The 19,863-nt window shown below is 46.8% G+C and overlaps 1 protein-coding gene across 1 annotated transcript in view; it reads left to right on the top strand.

Annotated features, from left to right (window-relative positions):
- Window positions 1-19,863, top strand: part of GAK (cyclin G associated kinase) — a 109,125-nt gene that overhangs the window by 79,111 nt on the left and 10,151 nt on the right. Inside the window, exons 21-24 of the mRNA XM_015419326.1 lie at window positions 68-541; window positions 4,096-4,266; window positions 11,153-11,290; window positions 12,497-12,616. Of these exons, the coding sequence (XP_015274812.1) occupies window positions 68-541; window positions 4,096-4,266; window positions 11,153-11,290; window positions 12,497-12,616 (903 nt within the window). The remainder of the gene's footprint in view (window positions 1-67; window positions 542-4,095; window positions 4,267-11,152; window positions 11,291-12,496; window positions 12,617-19,863) is intronic.

Here is a 19,863-nt window from a genome sequence, read left to right as displayed (position 1 = left end):
AATATAAAACCGCCAAAGTAAACTTTGTCGCGAGAATGATTCCAACCTCATTCTGTCTCCTGAACAGAAGGCAAAAGTTGCGAAGCTGCGTCTGAGGATCCCTTTTCAAAAGAGAGTCCCGGGGTAATAGAGGAAAGGATTGACAGCGACCTTTCCGAGGAGGAGTTCACGGTGCTTCCTGGAGACAGCAAGCCCCTCGACGAGAGGGAGAAGTACCCGCTGGAGAAAGAAGATGGAGAGCCGCTCTTTGAGACGGAAACTCCCACTCCGCAGCCGGAAGAGGCGCTTGCAGAAGATAGCGTCGACTTGCTCGGACTGGACTCGGAAGCTCCTTCGGAGCTGCTCCCGCCTCCTTCAGAGATGAAGAGCTCATCCAGCAATGCGGACTTGTTGAACGACCTGTTCGTTGCACCGGAGGGTACAGAAGACGCGACTGCAGACCTTCTGGGAGGAGGAGCTGATTTCTTTTTTGGTGGCCAGCCTCAGTCCACGACAGGCTCCCAGAGAGCTTCTCCCCCAACAGTAGCCACCTCTTCCACTGGTAGGTAGCGGAGGCTTTCCTTTCTTTTAGAACTTCAGTGTAAAGAAATGTTCTCTGAAAAGACTCCTAGCAATTCACGTGTCCCCTTTTCTATTACGACTTGTACTAAACTTTTTAAATGCCTTTAGGTCATGGAGCCCCGGCCCTATGGAGGCGTAGCACGTGACATAGACTCTTGAGGAAGCTCTGCATCCCTTTTTGTTCCGGGCCACAAGTTTCTAACTTGCCTGGGGTACAGCAAAATGGGAAGCTGTCGGGTGCTTCAGAGAATGCTGGGAGTGGAGAGTGTCCAGTGGCTGATGGCCGCTTTGGCGGGGAGGGTGGGGTATAAATCAGATAAATGAATGAATAAATAAATAATACAGCCTCTACTTGGCATAGCCATCAGACCTCCCACATGTTCTGAGCTTCTGTTTCCTTGCTTTACCCAAATAGAGCACTAAAAGCAAGATGGATGCATTATTAGTATTATGGATGCATTATTATTAGATAAATTCCTAAGGGATTATAATAACCAGCAGAAAAACCGGGTCAGATTAAATGTGAGCATTTAAAATGAGGCCAACTTAATCAGAGTTCACATGTTGCTGCTTCAGGTGGCCCGATCAGGCTTTCTTTTCAGGAGTGGAAGGTCAGTGCGGGAATCGTGGGAGAGAGTCCTGGGTTCTCACCTGCCCTCTCTGCCTCCCCTTCCTGTGTGCAGGACGAGCAGTCAGAACAGGTCTCTGTGGAAGTGTGTTTACCTTCGTATGGGATGTCAGTGACTCTGTGTTACACCCCTGAATGGAAGGAGCAGTGGTAGGTTGCAGGGTTAGGGAAATCCATGCTTTCTGGCAGGGCTTTTTTCGTGGAAAAAGCCCAGCAGGAACTCATTAGCATAATAGGCCACACCCCTGATAGCACCGCTCATTAGCATATTAGACCACACCCCAGGCCCCCCCTTGAAGGGAAGGGACGGGGAGGCATTTAAATGCCTCCCTGATCCTTCCAGGGGCCCCCCTGGCCCACCTGCCTTGGAGTTGCCGGGGGGGGGGTCGCTCTCCAGGACTTCCCTCTGTAGCCACACATGCAGAGGTTTTTGCTGTAGTGGGCGTGGCCAACTCTGAAGCCAGCCGGAACTCCGTTCCTGTGTGTTCCTGCCCAAAAATAGCCCCTTTCTGGGTTTGGCGTTGGGCATGTGGAAAGTGTGGTTGCCAGTTCATAGCTTCCATGGTTGTCGTTTGAACTTCTCTCTTTGTCTCTAATGCCTGACTCGGCCTTGTGTCAGTGCCGTAACTGTGTTAATTGGTGCTCCTGATCTTGGACGTCTGATCATTTTGAACAATCATACTGAATTTGTGGTGGAACTTCCCACTTATTAGCTCAACTTCCATCAAATTCTTTCCACACCAGCAAGCTCATGTTGGAGGCTCTGATTGTTCTGTCTCTACCTGTTTGAAAACCAAGTGCTAAAATGTGTTCCCTTTGTGAACGTGGAGATAGTTGGGCATGGCGTGCCTTTTCATTGTATTTGGATCCAAAACCATGGAATTGGACTGATTCCTCCCATAAAGGGGGGCCAAGATGGGACTGGAGCAGTCACCTTGAGGCTAGGCTCCTGCCTGCACCATGTTCTTAAGACATTTATTCTGCTCACCTGAACAGTGAGTCTTGACAAAGCAAAGCTGTCTTGAAAGCTTTTGGAGTGACAAGGAGAGAATGATTGCACTTTCCAGTTTGTGAAAATCTGGGGGGTTCTGTGGATCAGCTCCCATTAGGAACGCCAGTGTGTAAATGGCACATCAGTCAAGTGTTTTAGGGGAGTCAGTGTGGGAGGAAATTCATCTCGTGTTCATTTCTGATGTGAACATAACCATCCCCTTAAAAGGGATTGATGTATTTCTTACCCAGGTGTGTGTTACCTTTAGTGTAAAGGATGTGATCCTCCTTCCCTCCCACAGAAGCCTCCAGTCGATGAAGCAGGTCATGTTAGGGTTTTGCAGCCCAGCTTCTCTCAGCTTACTGTCATGTCAAAAATCATAGCATGCCTTTTTTGCTAGGATCTATATCCAGTGTCATTAGGTTACTGCTTGGAACTCGTCCAGGACCCTACCGCTAGAAGGGAAACCCAGCTAACCGTATTGGGGGGGGGGGCTGAAGGGCCAGGCCACTGGTATGTCCTGTGCTTCCTGAATTCTGAATGAGTCATCGTAACAGTAATAAGAACGTGCCGGCTGGAAATTGGTTGTTAGGAGACAGGCCCACTGGGTGCTCCGGTTCAGAGCAACGTGACCTTCAGGTGATGCTTCTGCACTGTGCAGTCTGTTTCAGAGACCATCCCCATTTCTTAATCTCTAACAATGTGAATAATAATGAACTGTCCTTGTCTCCTTTCCGTTTTTGGATTTTTTCATTGTGGAGTCGACGGTGCGGGTTGTCCTAGCACGATATGCCGCCGCCCCCCCCCCCCCACTTCCCCAGTCCTTTATGAGGACAAAAGATGCATTGGAAGGCGTGTTGTCATGCTGCTTGCTGATAGATCTTGAGGTCACATGAGAGTAACAGAGCTGTGATTGTTTTGAATGATGATAGGTTCAAGGTTATATACCTGGAGTCTTGGCCAGGCTGGGAAACTGGCTTGTTCATTATTAAGTTCTCCTGACGGAGGATGAAAATGGAAGGTGGGGGAAACGGTACTTGCTTGCAGTTGCAACAAAGCTGGATGCGTCTTTCTGAAAACAGACATGTTTCTGAAAACCCTTCCTTCCGAGATGCTTTTCCCAACCGGGCGCTCTCGGCAGAACTCACTTGACACTTCAAGGATTTTTTTTTTTACCCTTGAGTGTGGCAGAAGCAAGGTAAAGTGTCAGCCGGACTCCCTGCTGGCCATCACATGTCACTCCCTGCTGAGTATAAATACTGTCCCTTGAGCCACTCCAATTAGCTCCCGCTTGACTGTGGTCAGCGAAACAACTTCTGGCTGGACGCAGCCTTTCTTTGTCCTTCCTTTAGTTCATCTTTCTGGGGGGGGGAAATCGGCTATGCCTTCTGTTCAGACTGGTACGGTATGGCTTTTACGTTGCTGTTCGTATAATTAGCCCACGTTGGCTACTTTTTGCGAGAAGACTGTTTGTACTCTGCCGACTGCTCCTCTAGCAATTTCCACGTGTAACTTGGTGTCGTCGTCCTCCCCCCTGATGGCAGGTCTGACCTCATTGGCAAATTTTAGAGACTTTTTCTTTCTTTGTGGGGAAATGAGGGGGCTTAGCGTGCTGAGTGTATAAGTGTGGGAAGTATTACCTTGGAGAAGATCATGGTTCTTCCTGTGGGTGACTGGTGGCAATCCTTACGTTGTATTAATAGCGGCTAATCCCTAATGTGGGAGAAGGGGGAGAGTAGAGGGCGGAGCTGGCTTAAAAGGAAAGATCAGGGTATGTTTTATGTGTGATACCTTCTCATTCCATTTATTTCCAGTCTAGAACGACTTTTTTTTTGCGGATAGCATTTTCCTTCTCAAAGCTTCGCAGATAATACAGATATACGTGTGTGTTTCTTTTTCTCTTTTCTATTTTTAGCGGACCCATTTGACCCTTTTAAAATATCATCCAGTCCCGACAACCCAAGTCTTACCACTCCTGATCTTTTTGGCGACTTCCTTAGTCCAAATGCGCCAGCGGCATCGGGTATGTTTCCTTCCACGCACAGTGCCCCACCTCCTTCCTCTAGCACAGACTTCCTTAATTTAGGTAAGTGGGCATTCGACATGGTTTCCTTCCTCCTCCCCCATCACATGGTTGATAGCTGAGTGACATGCTGCCCCGTCAGATTACTCAAAGTCGATCAGCATCTAACAGATCGACACTGGTGTTGCTATTTTCTTAAGCTTTGTGCTCCAAAGTGTTGCTATGGATACTTATAGTTGCTAGTAATTTTTTTGCCAAGAATTGTTATCTTTTTCAATTTGTAGCTTTCTTTTGAGGTGTCAGGGTGGTTGAGTTTGGGCACATAGGGCATTGCATTGCCAAATTGTTGAAAATCCATGCAGAATAGCCAAAAAAATGGTTGCGTAATATCTTAAATCCAGAATACTTAGAAAGTGGTTCAGGGGCCAGAAAACTTATATTTGCAAAGGAACTGGTCGTCTTGCAGCTGGAAGTGTTCTATAAAAAGTTAATGCCATTTAGCAGAGAGAAGGATATTTATTTTTGAAGCATATTTATTTAGGCCTAGCTAGGGAATTTGTACAAAATCCAGTTCCTTACACATCGGGAACTGTTGTTTCTCCTTGAATGCAACTGTGGGCAAATTTGTATTGTACCTTAACTAAAACTTTGCAGAGCTTGCTAGTGGAAGAGGAGTGAGAGAGGAAATATCACCCTTGCTTTGAGGGCTGCCTCTGGTCCTTGGTTAATCCTTGCCTGAAAGAGTAACTAATTAACAGTGGCATGAAGTTCATAATTAGCCATAACAATTCTTAATGTCAGTCTCTAGGAGGCTACAAGCATGTGTTTAACTCTCTGTCGGAGGTCTCCAGCATTGTGGAATCTTTGGTCAGTTTTAGCATTTCAACAAAGGGTAGATGGCACTACCACAAACTGGGGGGGCGTGGGCAGTCATAAAGCGTTGGTAGGATCCAAGCTAAGTATCATACAAGAGGTGCAGGCATCTGCTTCTGCACATATGCTCTCTGCAGGTACATAGGTAGTGCCTCCTGGGTGTCTGTGAAGCTCTTCCTGCCCTGGGGAGACAGAGGAATGCTTGGGATAGGTTGTCTAATTTTGGGAAAGTCAATTTTTTGGCTTCTTGTTCAAAAGAAAGTGGAAGGTTTGTTCCTAAAGTGTCCCTAGGGAGAGGTTTCCAAGACCGGAGCCATGAGCGAGTCTGTGGCCGAACAGAGGACACATGGTTTTGATGCGCCTCTCTGGATTGAGCTCAGCACTTTGCGGGTCAGTCAGCAAATAGGGAGGGGCTTGAAGTTCCCTGTTTCTCACTTGCAGTCAAGACATTTTGGATTATATTCCCAAAGCCGCAAGAAGCAAATGGGTACCAGTAAAAACTCTTGACAGGTGCCCATATGCCACTGGGCACCATTTTGAGGATCCCTACTGTATATGAAGATTGGTGTCAATGTTTAACTATTGCTATGTGTCAGGTAAAAGCATCTGGTGCTGCCCAGTATTTTACAGGCTATTTTACAGGCTATATATACTTTAACCAGGAGCCAATCTCATTGGTTTTGCTGGTTTCTTCTGGATTGTGCAAATAAATCAGTTAAATAAAACAAAATAGGCTCGTTGTCAACATTGGGAGCGTGTGATTCAGTTAGAAATCCCACCCTGAACCATGAGGCAAGGCGGAGTAAAAAATGTTCTCGTCAATAAATAACCGTAAACTTGAGAACCAGTGATGCCACGCTTAATTAATTTCATTTAGAGAGTGGCTCACAAGTTGGAGAATCCAAGGCAAACGGAGATGCGTAACCGGAGAGCTCAGTCTTAAATCTCTGTTCCCTGGAATGATACATGCTTGGGTTTCTTTTCAACAAATGTACAGACACAGAATTCCATAACATAAACATTACAGTGCAAAAATAAACATAAAAATGCATATCTGTTGTTGACTGATCCTTGTCTTAGTTCCTCGGATTGGCCCCCTTTCTATTTCATCCTAAATGAAGAGTAATTGCTCGCAAGTTGTGCCACTGTCTATGATATTTTGGGCCCTGGAGCACAGCAACTATGCCATCCGGCGTCAGAAACCTTTCTCCACGTCTCGTGTGTGGGCACAAACAGGATGTGTAAAGTGGGAGAGTGTTATGTAGGCTTCTTAAATAGCCTTGATCCCCTAGCCAAAGTAACTTGGCACTGTTAGAGGGAGTGTATAAGTGCACATGCGCTTGCTGTTACGTTTCTCTACTGGTTAATCCTATAAATAGCTCTTTGTAGGATCAGGAAAAGCTCTTCTGCCAGCTTAATGGCACATAAATAGCTTCAGCTCCTTACCTCAAGGGAAGGTACAAGAAACTTTCTAAAATAACTGCTTGCAGTCTGCAGATGAGACCGCACAGCTTTTCGATAAGATAGGTCAGACAGTGACCCCTGTGCCCTCAAGTAAGATCTAGCATTTGGGCATATGATTGGAGCAGAAATGATGTTATCTGAAAGGGTCATTCCAGAAACCGTGGGCACCTGTCCTGTATGGTCACATACAAGACTGGAAAAGAATACTTTCCTCAAGGAACTGGAGTCTCGATTACCTTTTGGCCCAGTCTTTGTAAAGGATACTATTTAAAATGTTGATTGTTTGACATAGCTTCCTTTCAGAGTTCTAGGATGTGTGAAGTTCAACACATTGTTATTTTATTTATTTATTTATTAAATTTATACCCCGCCCTCCCCAATAGGCTCAGTGATATTATGGGTCAAAAATTATAAGAAAATGATTGCTAACTTGAACCTAAATAAAGCAATCAGGATAGTGTCTGTTCCTTGATACAGACTTGTAACAGAATAACCCAGAAGTTCAACTAAGTTATTCTCATTCTGATATAGATGTGGCTGTCTAACTCTGGTGATAATTTAAACTTCCAAAGTAACCCAAGCCAATAGACTTTGAAAAAAGAATCTCTGGTGTGGTTCTTGGTGGGTATCTGGAGCAGAGGAGGTAAACTGATGTTGTTCCTGTTTAAAGGTTAAAGATAAAGGTTTCCCTTGCTCGAAAACCAGTCGAATATGACTCTAGGTGGCGGTGCTCATCTCCGTTTCCAAGCTCCGTTTCCAAGCTGAAGAGCCAGTGCTGTCTGAAGACGTTTCCATGGTCATGTGGCCAGCATGGCTAAATGCCGAGACGCACGGAACGCTGTTACCTTCCCACCAAAGTGGTATCTATTTATCTTCTTGCAGTTTCTTGCTTTCAAACTGCTTGGTTGGCAGGAGCTGGGGCCAGAGACAGGAGCTCACTCTGTCATGCGGCACTCGGGTCTCAAACTGCCAAACTACAGACCTTCTGTTCTACAGCTCAACGTCTTAATCTCTGAGCCACCACAGTCCAAATTCCTGCTTGAAATCTACCCATTACATTTGATCCTGCTCTCCCTCTAAAGGGAATCAGGGTGACATGCATGATGCAGTCCTACATATTATTCTCACAGCATCCTGTGAGATAAATTGTGCCGGGGGAGTGACTGGCCCAGGGCCATTTAGAGAGCCTGAAGGTTCAGTCAGCCTCAAGATATATGATACATGGTTTATTCCTTCCTGTAAATCATCAATGCATTTTGGCCGCCACTTACTGGCACAGGAACATTTGTCTTGCTAGATATGCTGGGAAGGCGACCTAGAGCCAGAGTTCCAGTGTCTCAGATAGAGAAGGTAGCATATTTGTTTTCTAAATAGATCGACATTGGTGAAAGCCAGTGTGGTTCAATGACGGGAGTGTCAGTCTGAGGTGTGGGAAACAGAGATCTACATGCCTACTTAGCCGTGAAACTCACTGGGTGGCCTGGCGCAATTCTCACTTGTGTGTTTCCTGTCCCACCCGCCCCCAGCCTTCCAGGTGAGGAGTTGAGGAGGATGGGATCAGGAAACTCTTGAGATCTAGTGCCCTGAACTTCTTGGAGGACAGGCTTGTTGTTCAGCCAGGTGTATGTGTGGCTTTGTAGGAGGCCAGGTGTTGTTGTTTTTTTTGTCTTTGTAATCTTTTATATTAGTTTGGTCCTGTGTGTAGGTCAGCGTGCAATATGCTGCAGTAAGGGGAGTTTGGAATTGGTGAGATTAAAGCATGAATGGCTGTTGAAAGTATTTACCGATGTATGTTGGAATTAATATGAGATGAGTGATGCTTTGCGTATTAACCAGACAATGGAGAACTGTACCTTCTCCATTAAACTGTCATTAATTATATCAGATTCTTCCTCCATCTTGACTATTATTGTCTGCTCCAAGGTGTAGCAGTAGCGCACCAACATGTTAAGTGGAGAAATTTCATAACCCAGCTACCTAAGGTAGCCTGGAGGTGCACATGCTTATTTGTGTTCGTGCTTATTTGTTCTCGTTCTCTTTCTCTCCCTCCCTCCCTCCCTCCCTCCTTGCGAGACTAAGGAGTTGCCTGTACCTATAAGGTTCTTTCCTCCGGCCAGGGTTGGTTAACAGGCGAGGAGAGTAGGTTTTCTGAAATATTGGTCATCTGGCAGGCAACTCCAGTTGCACTCCAGTGGAAGATGCTTTCTTTTGGGGACTGGTCCTCAGTGCTGAGCACTCTAGACCATCGAGCATGTGGTCTTGCGGAGCAAGTAAAGAGTCATAAGGTTCTTCTGGAAGTCAGCAAGCGAACTTTGAATGGCACAGTTCTATTTTTTCTTCATAGCACAGCTTGGATGTAGGGAAGTGCTTCAAACAGGTTGAAATCTGATGTGCTGACGTTACGATTCTCGGGAAATCCTGGTTGTCCATAATTAAAAAAAAAAAAAGATTGCGCCAAGTGCAGTGCTGTGTTAAGGCTTTTCAGGAAGTCTCATGGCAAAGCAGGAACTTGATAGTTAATCATTGTTGACCGGCTGCCCCCCCAGCGTGAAACTGTCTCAGATATTTAAACTGTCTAAACTAGTGGCTATCCCTGCACCTTGCATAGTGAAAACCAGATGGTAAGATATGTGTAATATGAAGAAACGCTTGCTTTGTCTGCCATGGAGTTATTGCCAATCAGTGGCACTGGGAGACAACTAAGTTCTTGTCCTAAAAAAGGAGAAGAAAAATGTTTGCTTTCATAATCGTATAAATCTCTGTATTCCCCTCCAGCCACCCCTTAGTCATCTTGCCTGTTACATATGTTTAGGAGACAAATACCAAAAAATTGCCAAGTTATTTTATGTGTGTTGTGAATGTGGTATTCTACCAGCGTGTGTGCAGTATACTGAAAAGGGCATGGGAATTTCTTAAAGAGATGGCAAGGTCATGCTTGTTAGGCCTTTGAATGGTATTAAAACATAACTTGTTTACTGTAGCTGAAGCTGAAAACGGACTGGCTTTTAATAGGGTACCTCCGTGGCTCCAGTTCAGAAAGGCATCGTTTGACTTGGAGGATGGCAGCTACCTTGATTTAAAGTTCTCATGAATCATGGGGCTGTTCTGTGACTGATTAAAATTTCTGAAATGCTTTTCGCCTTTGATCCCTTACTGTCTGAGCTGTGTAGATCCGAGGACATCTCTTTGCCATTCATGGTACACCACTTAGAGCTAACAGCGAAGGCCAGTTAGTTTATTGGCGGATGAAGGGGGGCATGTTGACCCACTTAGTAACATTCTGAAAACTATATATTGAAATTGAACCAGGCAGATAGACTGTTGGTCTTGGACTGGGAGATTCGTCAAGGCTTAAGTGAGTCTGACACCCAGAAGCTCATGGCTTGGAGGAACGTTTAACCAAATCACTCACTTTTGCCCTAACTCACTTCATGTTTGTTTGTTTTTGGGGGGGTGTACTATGAGACAACTCTTGGTGTGCCTTGAGCTCCTTGTGGTAAGAATAGGGTTCGCTAAGACTCTTCTTTAGCTGTTGTAGATTTTCCAGGTTGTATGGCCATGGTCTTGGCATTGTAGGACCTGACGTTTCGCCAGCAGCTGTGACTGGCATCCTCAGAAGTATAACACAGAAAGATAGATGGAGTACTGTCTATGTCAATGTGAGAAGAAAAATGGTAGGCAGGTAATTTATATCCACTCAGGAAGGTGGGGTAGGGCTGAGTCATGACTCAGCCCTACCCCACCTTCCTAAGTAGATAAAAATTACCTGCCTACCATTTTCTTCTCACCATGACACAGAGAGTACTCCATCTATCTTTCTGTGTTATACCTCTGAGGATGCCAGTCACAGCTGCTGGCGAAACGTCAGGTCCTACAATGCCAAGACCACGGCCATACAGCCCGGAAAATCTACAACAACTAATGAAATCTACAACAACCATGAAAGCCTTCGACAACACACTCTGATTTCTCTTATAGAGTGTCAGAAGACGGGCAAAGGCTTGAAGCTTCCTGGTTCCAAAAATATTGCTGTAAATCCATTTCTGTAAACAGGCTTCTTCAAATATAAGGCCCAGAGGAGTCAGCCGTGTTAATCTGTTGCTGCGAAATAGTAAAAAGCCCAAAGCACCTTTAAGACTAACAAACTTTATTGTAGTATAAGCTTATGCTACAATACAGTTTAGTAGTCTTAAAGGTGATACTGGGCTTGTTACTATTTCAGATCTAAGGGAGGACTTTAAAAATATATATATCTGCGCCCTGACCTGGGTAGCCCGATCTCATCAGATCTTGAAAGCCTAAGCAGGGTCGACTCTGACAAGTACTTGGATGAGAGACCTTCTTGGAATGCCAGAGGCGGGAGGGGGGGGCAGGCTTTTTTCAGCTACCTCCCTGAATACCCTCCAGGGCCCCCCCCAGTAGGGGTCAGTCCTCAGAGGTCGCTAGGACTTGCAGGTGCGCATACTCACACGCACGTGCGCACACACATGCACATTAAAACAAAAAAGCACAAATTCGCTACCATGTTTTGATCTACATAGTGTGAAGCATGTTTATAATACAGAGTACTTCACCCTGTTAACCCTGAAGCCGTTGGTTTCCACCTTTCTAGGAGGTTTGTCACCTGACCCACCGAAAATGTCCTCCTCAGCAAGCCAGCCTGACCTTTTAGGCGGATGGGATTCTTGGGCGGATTCCCCAGCAGTCAGCAACCCAGCACCATCGCAGCCTAAGAAGTCCACTTTTGAAGGTATTGTGCAGTGTGGCATTGTTTCTGTGTGTGTAGTGTCGTGTAGCCAGGAGGTCCTCCGATTGCGTGGCTGCCCAGAAGTTTTAGCTCTTCAGCGTTATCCAGGGTGCACCACAAGGAGGCGAGCTAAAACAATAATATAATATTTTATATTATTATATACTTCCTGTGTGTAATGCTGCCATACGATAAATAAATAAATGTGGCGTTTAGCCTTTCCCCCAGTTACTAAGCCCCCCACGACCTTAGGGTGGAGGAACTCTGCGTAGGATTGCACTGTAAGGCTGCAGTCTCAAGCACACTTTCCGAGGAGAAGGAAACTTGAAGGAGAAGGACATTTGAACTCGGTGGGACTTCCTTCTCAGCCAACATGCTTAGCATTGTGATGGAATGCAAGTATGTTAAAGCTCTTAGTCATGTGAGCTCATATGAAGAGGTACTGATGCTCTTAGGTTGACTTCCAAATCATGTGCCTGTACAAAACACTTTGATATAGTAGTAGTCTTGGGTTTTATAAAACCGTGGAGCCTTTCCCACCCCACCCCGCTCTCCAGTTGCACCTTCAGAGCCGGGAAGGGCCTGAGGGTATTGCAAACCGACTTGCCGTGTGCAGATAGAGAGGAGTTTTAGGGTACGGCAGTCGGCAGCTGGAAACCAGATCCAGAGCTCTCTTCTCTCTTTTAGGAATGGTCATGCAAACTGTCCCAAGATTCCGTCCTTTAATAACCTTAGGAGCACATCTAGAGTGCTCAAAATGCGGCATATATAATGGCATGGTTCTTAGAACAGCCTGGTAAAGGAACTAGTATTATTATCTTTATATTGTGCAAGGGGGAGGGGGCCGAGAGAGAATGGCTACCACTTACTCCCTTAGCCGCTGTGCTGCACCAAATTTAGACGCCACTGCTTGGTGGCAGAAAGCACTGTCAAGTCGCAGCTGACATATGGAGACTCCATAGCGTTTTCAAGGCAAGAGATGTTTAGAAGTGGGTTGCCGTCGCCTGCCTCTGTGTCACAACCCTGGTATTCCTTGGTAGTCTCCCATCCAAATACGAACCAGGGCAGACCCTGCTTAGCTTCCGAGATCTGAAGTAATCGGGTTCGCCTGGACCATCTGGGTCGGGGCCACCTGCCTTAGTTGTGATATGACCGTTTTCCAGGTTCTTGTGCAACAGTTTGGTAACTGTTTTCTGTCACATGGTGCAGGGCAAGCTTTTACAACAGGAGGCCCATCCAGCGTCTCCTCCGGCGTTTCCTTCAGCCAAGCAAAATCCCAGACCTTTGACCCTTTTGCTGACCTTGCAGATCTGAAAACTGGCCTTCCGAGTAAGTGTACAAGGAGTTACTAACAAAGGGCGGGGGGAGGGTGGAACTAGAGGGCATGATCATTTTGTGTTCTTTAGGGTGGATCAGGTGGTTGAAACCTCTGGACAGATGTTGAAAGACAGTTATTAAAAAGGCAAAATCACTCCGTGGGGTGCCAGCGAGAGGATCTAGACTTCTCCCCCGGTTAATTGTGACAGTTGGGGTAATTAGGGTCACACAATTACTACATGAGTGATTTTCACAGCTGTCATTAGAAGTTTTTTGCACCTCCCCCCCCCCCATCCCTTTTTGTTACTGGACTTATTTTAAGGACTTTCTCTAGGTTTCGTTGGTCTGCGTAATCAGAAAAACAGATCGAAAGGAACCACAGTGTAGGTAAACCGAATAAAATACGCTGCTGCAGCAAACACTATGCATATGTGAAGAATGATTATTGCAATACTTGCAAAAAATGTACAATAACAAAAGGACAGAGGAACGACAATGCACATGCACATATCGTTCAGAGGTGACAGACAGAAATCCAGATGTCCTCCTGTTTTGTGGGATGCATCTTCAGTATATAGATGGGAATGTTGTTCTGACCTCTTATGAAGATGCATTTATTTGCTGTCTTGTATAGAGACAGGAGTCAACAGCAGCAGAGAAACTTCTTTCAAATGTCTTGTGACTTCTAAGTCAGGAATCCATAATCCTCTGCTTGGAGACTGCTAACAGCAGCCGGTGAAATAAAGCTCTTGTGCTTTCCCGCCTGTAATGTTTGAACCGTATTTATATGTGCGTTGCCGTTCCTCCGTCATTTTATTATTGTACATTTTTGGCAAGTATTGCGATAATCACACTTAATGTGACCACAGTGTTTGCTGTAGCACAGTTATTTTTTTCGTGCATTTCCCCCCCCACTGCTCCCGTTAAAAGTATATATCAGGTTTCCAGGCTATGTAGTGTTGCAGCACTGAGGTACCGGGCATCCCTATTCTTCTTTAAATATCCAGGGTATTTCCATTAAGTGAACATGCCCTTCTCAATGACCTTTGTGTTCATCAGCCCACTTGCTGAGATGCCTTGTCAATATGTATCTTCACCGAGTTTAAAAATTCATACCCTCTTCTACCCAGTGCGGCTGTTTCGTTTGCTTGTTTTATGCCGTTTCCCTTGACTTCAGGCCCAAAAGTATTTGCTGTTTTAATCATTTGAGAGTAAGAGCTGGAGTGCTGCAGAACAGTGGCTACTTGAATGCCTCTTGGGAAGTGCACACGCAGGGCAGCAAGGCAACATCTACTGGCTGTTCCAGGTCCCCGTTCTATTAGACTCAGCATGACCAGGAACAGGGCGTTCTCGGTGGCGGCTCCTATCTGGTGGAATGAGCTCCCAGAGGAGATCAGGGCTCTGCGGGACCTAGCACAGTTCCGCAGGGCCTGCAAGACGGAGCTCTTCCGCCAGGCTTTTGAATAGGAGCCGCCACCACTAGTCCACCACTAGTCCACCAGCAGTCCATCATTAGTGCACTAGTGCACCACCATCGCACTAGCTACCATCTATCCCCCATATATGGACATCAAGATGGGGCATGCACATCTAGTTGCTGCATTATGGGCGAGAACGGGATGGTCAGGGATAGTCATCTTGCTTTTAGAAATTTTAGAATTTGCTAGGCATCAAAATCTGTTTTAAATAGGGCTGTAATTTAATATTTTGTATTGTTTTATGGTTTTATCTGGCAATATGCCCTGTAAGCCGCCCTGAGCCTCCGGGGAGGGCGGGATAAAAATGTGAATAATAAATAAATAAATAAATAATAAAGGCAAGAGCATATAGTTTCCCCCCTAACATCTGGCACTCGGGGGTTTACAGTGACATAGACCAAGAAGGTTCTCTTGGACTGTTTGCCTGAGCTCAGTTTGTACTCTGCTCCTTCTCAGGGGCTCTGAGCAAGTAAAGTTTAAAAATGAAACAAAACGGCCACAAGCTTAGGTGCTTTTATTTTTGTCAAGTTACCCCAGAGTGGCTTAATACTGACTATTGAACCCCAGCATGAAGGAGAAGGTGTTAGAGTTCTTCTGGAAAGTGCACAGGCTCTGATTGCGGCTGAACTCTTAAGGGGAGGGGTGTTGCATCATTCAGAGTGCCTTTATATACACAGCTGTGCACTGACACATCTACAGCTTAAAACACCAGTTGTCAGCTGAAGCCCTATTGTGTGTACCCCCCCCCCCTTGGAGCAGAGCCATCAGAGAGAGATGGACGGATTTCCAAAATCAAATTGGGAATGGTTCGTGTGCACATGACTGTATGCCAGCATTTCTGACTCTGTTCTCACCCTCTGCACCAACTCCCCTGCTCTGCAACTCATGACCAACACTCACGGGTGGTAGATCCTGCTGATAACCACCTCCGGAGGAGTTACGTATATATCTTCTTCGTGGTCTCTGTGCATCACACCCTTGGGATACTCTGCGCCAGCGCTGACCTTCTCGGTACCGATAGCTAGCAAAAGGGATTTTCGCGCCTCTCCCAGGTCACGCGCCGGCTCCACTGCGCATGACCAAGGAGGGGCACGCAGATCCCGCCAGTTCTCTTCTGACCGCCGCGCTGGTAGGACGCCTTCTGCCTCGGTCTGCTAAGTACCAAACTTTTTTTGCTAAACTTACGTTTAGTTAGTTTCTTTTTCTTTATTTTTGTAGTTAGCATTTTTCTTTCGGTGTTTGTTCTTTATTTACGTTCCCCTCCCGCTGGCCTATGGCCCCGCGGTGGGGTTGTTTCAAACGGTGTAGGACTTGCGGCCTTAAAATATCCCCCACCGACGGGCACTCGCTTTGCCTCGTTTGTTTAGGGGAGTCGCACTGTGTCTCTAAGTGCAGACATTGCCGAAAGTTTTCGAACCAGACGAGAAAAAACAGGGCAGCTCGTCTACACTTGGCCCTGATGGAGAAGGCACTATCTCCACAGTCCTCTTCACCGTTGGACACGTCCGGGCACGCCTCGATGTCCACCTTGGCTGCGGACACTTGTCCTCCCGTTCCGGGATCATCGACGTCGACGGTCGCAATCGATGCTTCGGCACCGAAACGATCGACGCCGATAAAGGACCACCCCGTACCTTCCAAGATCCGGAAGCAGGGCAAAGACTCACAGCAGTCGAAGAAACCTAAAACGGACAAACCCAAAGTCCATAAGGTTTCGGCTAGTCAGGGTCGAGATCCCACGCAAGAACCTCACCCGATCGGTTCGGATCTCGACATCGACCTTACTCAACAGACAAATCAGTCGCAATCTGATATGTCGAGCCGTCAATCCTCTCATGCCTCCCCAGAACGTGGAGTCGAGGATCGGCACCGACCAACTTCTCCTCCCCTGACTTGGGATGAGAGGCAATGGCATTATTTGTACGGGAATCGATACCCATACCCTTGGGCACTCCCGATACCACCCCCACCTGAATGGGATCGTCAGTCGGTGTCATCCCGCATTTCGCGCTTTCAAGATCGACCATCGGTATCGAAGCAGTCGATACCGACGCATCCACCAGACCCGGTTGTGCCCCCGATTAACACACCGGCACCGTCTCAACCTGAATTACTCGAATCATCTCCAGAACCATCCAATGTATCCTCCGATTCAGATGGCTTTTCTGAACATATCGAGGATGTAGATGCACAGCCCACCTCGCAAGATGTGGAAGCGGATTTACCTATTTCTCCATCAGAGGATGTTAAGTCTTATGGAGATTTTATTCAACGCATGGCATTAGATCTATCTATGACTCCTACTCTCGTTGCCAGTTTTGTGGATGATAACGTTTTTGACATTATGCACTCTAACACTTCGCCCTCCGTGGCTCTACCAATGACAAAAGTTCTCTTGCAAACTACCAAGGACTTTTGGACTCGTCCAGCCTCCATTAATGTCTCTAATAAGCGTCTGGATCACATGTACAAGGTCCAGGAATCAGGGGCTGAGTTTTTATACACACATCCTAAGCCCAATTCTTTGGTCGTTTCCTCGTCCACGAAAGGAAAAGCGAGCCACTCTACTCCATCAGACAAAGAAGGAAAAAAGTTGGATTCGGTTGGTAGAAAATTCTACACTGTCGGTGCAATGGGCATTAAAACGGCGAACTATGCCGCCTGCATGGGCCGTTATCAATTCAATTTATGGAAGCGTTTGAATGATTTCCTCCCGCACGTGCCCAAAGAGTGCCAACCTCAGATTAAAAGGATTCAGAATGAAGGGATGGTCTTGGCTAGACACCAAATTAGTGCTGCCAAGCATTCCCTGGAATCCGCTAGTAAGACTCTAGCAACCTCTGTAGCGTTACGCAGACATGCCTGGCTCCGCTCTTCATCATTGCCATATGACACCAGATCCTCGGTGGAAGACCTTCCCTTTGAAGGTTCTGGATTGTTTAGCTCCACCACTGACACGGTTCTGCAGGAAATGGATAAGAGTATCAAGACGTCCAAGAGTTTGGGGATCTCCCCCACGACCAAATACTCGAAATCCAAGCAGTGGCCTAGGCAACCTTGGTCGACCAGGCAACCGTACAACAAATCACCTACGGATCAATGGCAAAGACCTCCCTCTCAGTCACGGTCTTTTCCCCCGAAAAATAAGGGACAATCGTCCGGTGCCTATAAGTCGAAATTCCCTAAGAATCCCAAACAGGGACTTTGACTTCAACCTTACTGCTCAGACTCGCCTTGCACCCTTCCTGCACGCATGGCTCGCCATTTCTACGGACAAATGGGTGCACTCTATAATAAGAGATGGCTATCTCATAGAGTTTTCTCTGACTCCCAAAATCTCCCGTTTTATCAGAACCCCGGCGTCTCCTGCCCTGCTACAGGAGGTACAATCGCTGACACAAAAAAACGCTATAGAGAAAGTCCCGATGGCGGATTGTTGCCGCGGGATTTATTCCAAATATTTCACGGTCCCCAAGAAGGACGGAGGACTTCGTCCAATCATGGACCTTCGTTTTCTCAATCGGTTCATCATTTACAGAAAGTTTCGCATGACCACGTTGCAAAGCATTTTACCACTCCTGTCTCCAGGGACTTGGATGGTCACTTTAGATCTCAAAGACGCTTATTTTCACGTCTCCATCCATCCTCGTCACAGAAAGTTCCTCAGATTCGCAGTCGGGGAGGACCATTACCAATTCAAAGCCCTTCCATTCGGGCTCTCTACCGCCCCCAGGGTTTTTACGAAGGTAATGGTGGTTGTCGTCGCTCATCTTCGCCTTCAGGGCATTCAGATCTTTCCGTATATAGACGACTGGTTGATGGTGGCAGATTCAAGAGAATGTCTCCTTCAGCACATCACCATCACATTGTCGGTCCTATCCTCCCTTGGAATTCTGGTGAATTTACAGAAATCCATGCTGCAACCTGCAACTCGCGTGCAGTTCATAGGAGCTGTCATAGACTCCCTAGCCACTCGGGCGTACCTTCCTCGCCAACGGGCAGATACCATTCGTCTGGAAATTCAACGTTTGTTCCAGTCCAACGTGACATCAGCGGTCCACATTCAGCGGATCTTGGGTCTCATGGCAGCCACCACTTCCGTGATCGAATATGCACGCCTTCGCATGCGCCCGTTGCAGCTGTGGTTTCTAAAGAAATTTCGCCCTTCCATCCATCCTCCGAGCCTTCAACTGGTAGTGCCTCCGCAGGTCCTCGTCTCCCTGCAGTGGTGGCTCGTGGACACCAATCTGTTGGCGGGTGCACCGTTCCAACCGATCGTTCCCGTAATGTCCATCACCACAGATGCCTCCCTGTGGGGTTGGGGTGCTCATACAGACGACACTTGTGTGGGTGCTCCATGGCAACCCCTTTGGAAGAGTCATCATATCAACTATCTGGAACTGCTGGCCGTAAAATTTGCCCTCAGATCCTTACTCAGACAGGTTGTAGGAAAAGCTGTGTTGATTTTTACGGACAACACAACTGCGATGGCTTATATCAATCGCCAGGGCGGGACCGTGTCCAGGTCCCTTTGCAGGCTAGCTATGGACATATGGGAAGAGTGCCTTCATTGGAACATCACTCTCCAAGCTGCCCATCTGCCAGGAACTTTGAACCAACAAGCGGATTTCCTGAGCAGAGGGGGAGCATCGGACCACGAATGGGAGTTGAACTCAAAGTATCTCCTTCCTCTTTTTCAACATCTGGGACATCCCCACATCGATGTTTTTGCAACTCGATTGAACAAGAAGTGTCCCAGGTTTTGCTCCAGAGCGGGGTTGGACCCTCTGTCAATGGGGGACGGTCTGTTGATGTCGTGGGCTCACGACTTTCTATACCTATTTCCTCCGATTCCGCTGCTCCACAGGGTGCTTGTGAAAATACAACAGGACAAGCCCCATTGTCTCCTGGTAGCCCCCTGGTGGCCTCGGCAGGTGTGGTTTCCGACACTGCTGCGGTTAGCCAAGGGATCCTTCGTACACTTCCCGCAGGAGTTGGATCTCCTCCAAGCTCAGGAAGGCCAGGTCCTTCACTACGATCCTCTGAGTCTCAAGTTGACTCTATGGGAAATACGCTTTCAGTGATGGATGACCGTATCAATGAGGTCCTGTTGAATTGTCGTAAACTGTCTACTAGGACGTCTTACGCAAAGAAGTGGGATTTATTCCTACAGTACTTGAGTTCTTCCAATTTACCTCCTCCGCCAGTGGATTTGAGGTCTATTTTTGCGTTTATTTTGTCCAGAATGGACTTGGGACTCAGTTTTTCTTCAGTTAAGGTGTATTTAGCTGCGGTGTCAGCTTTTCATCCATCTATTGATGGGTTTTCAGTTTTCTCGCATCCTCAGACGAAACAGTTTTGTAAAGGTCTTATTCGCCTGTACCCTCCCCGTCGTTCTCCGACTCCGGCCTGGGATTTGGCTTTAGTTTTGCGGTTTTTGATGGGAAAACCCTTCGAACCACTGGCCACTTGCTCTCTAAAGTTGTTATCGCTCAAGACTGCGTTTCTGGTGGCCATTACTTCTGCTCGTCGAGTCAGTGAGTTGTCTGCTTTAAGGTGTGATCCACCATACTTGATTTTTTCCCCTCATGGGGTGTCGTTGTCTTTGGACATCTCCTTCTTACCGAAAGTCGTTTCGGAGTTTCATCTACGTTCAGATATAGTTTTGCCGTCATTTTTCCCGTCTCCTGCCAATGAAGAGGAACGGAAATTGCACTCTCTGGATGTTAAGAGGGCGTTGCTGTTCTATTTGGGCAGGACCAAGTCTTTTCGTCAGTCTCC

Source organism: Gekko japonicus, unplaced genomic scaffold (genome assembly GCF_001447785.1).
Source record: "Gekko japonicus isolate JY-2015 unplaced genomic scaffold, Gekko_japonicus_V1.1 scaffold257, whole genome shotgun sequence".
Taxonomy (NCBI): Eukaryota; Metazoa; Chordata; class Lepidosauria; order Squamata; family Gekkonidae; genus Gekko; species Gekko japonicus.
The sequence above is the reverse complement of the archived record's forward strand: the minus strand, read 5'-3'. Positions and strand labels throughout refer to the sequence as shown.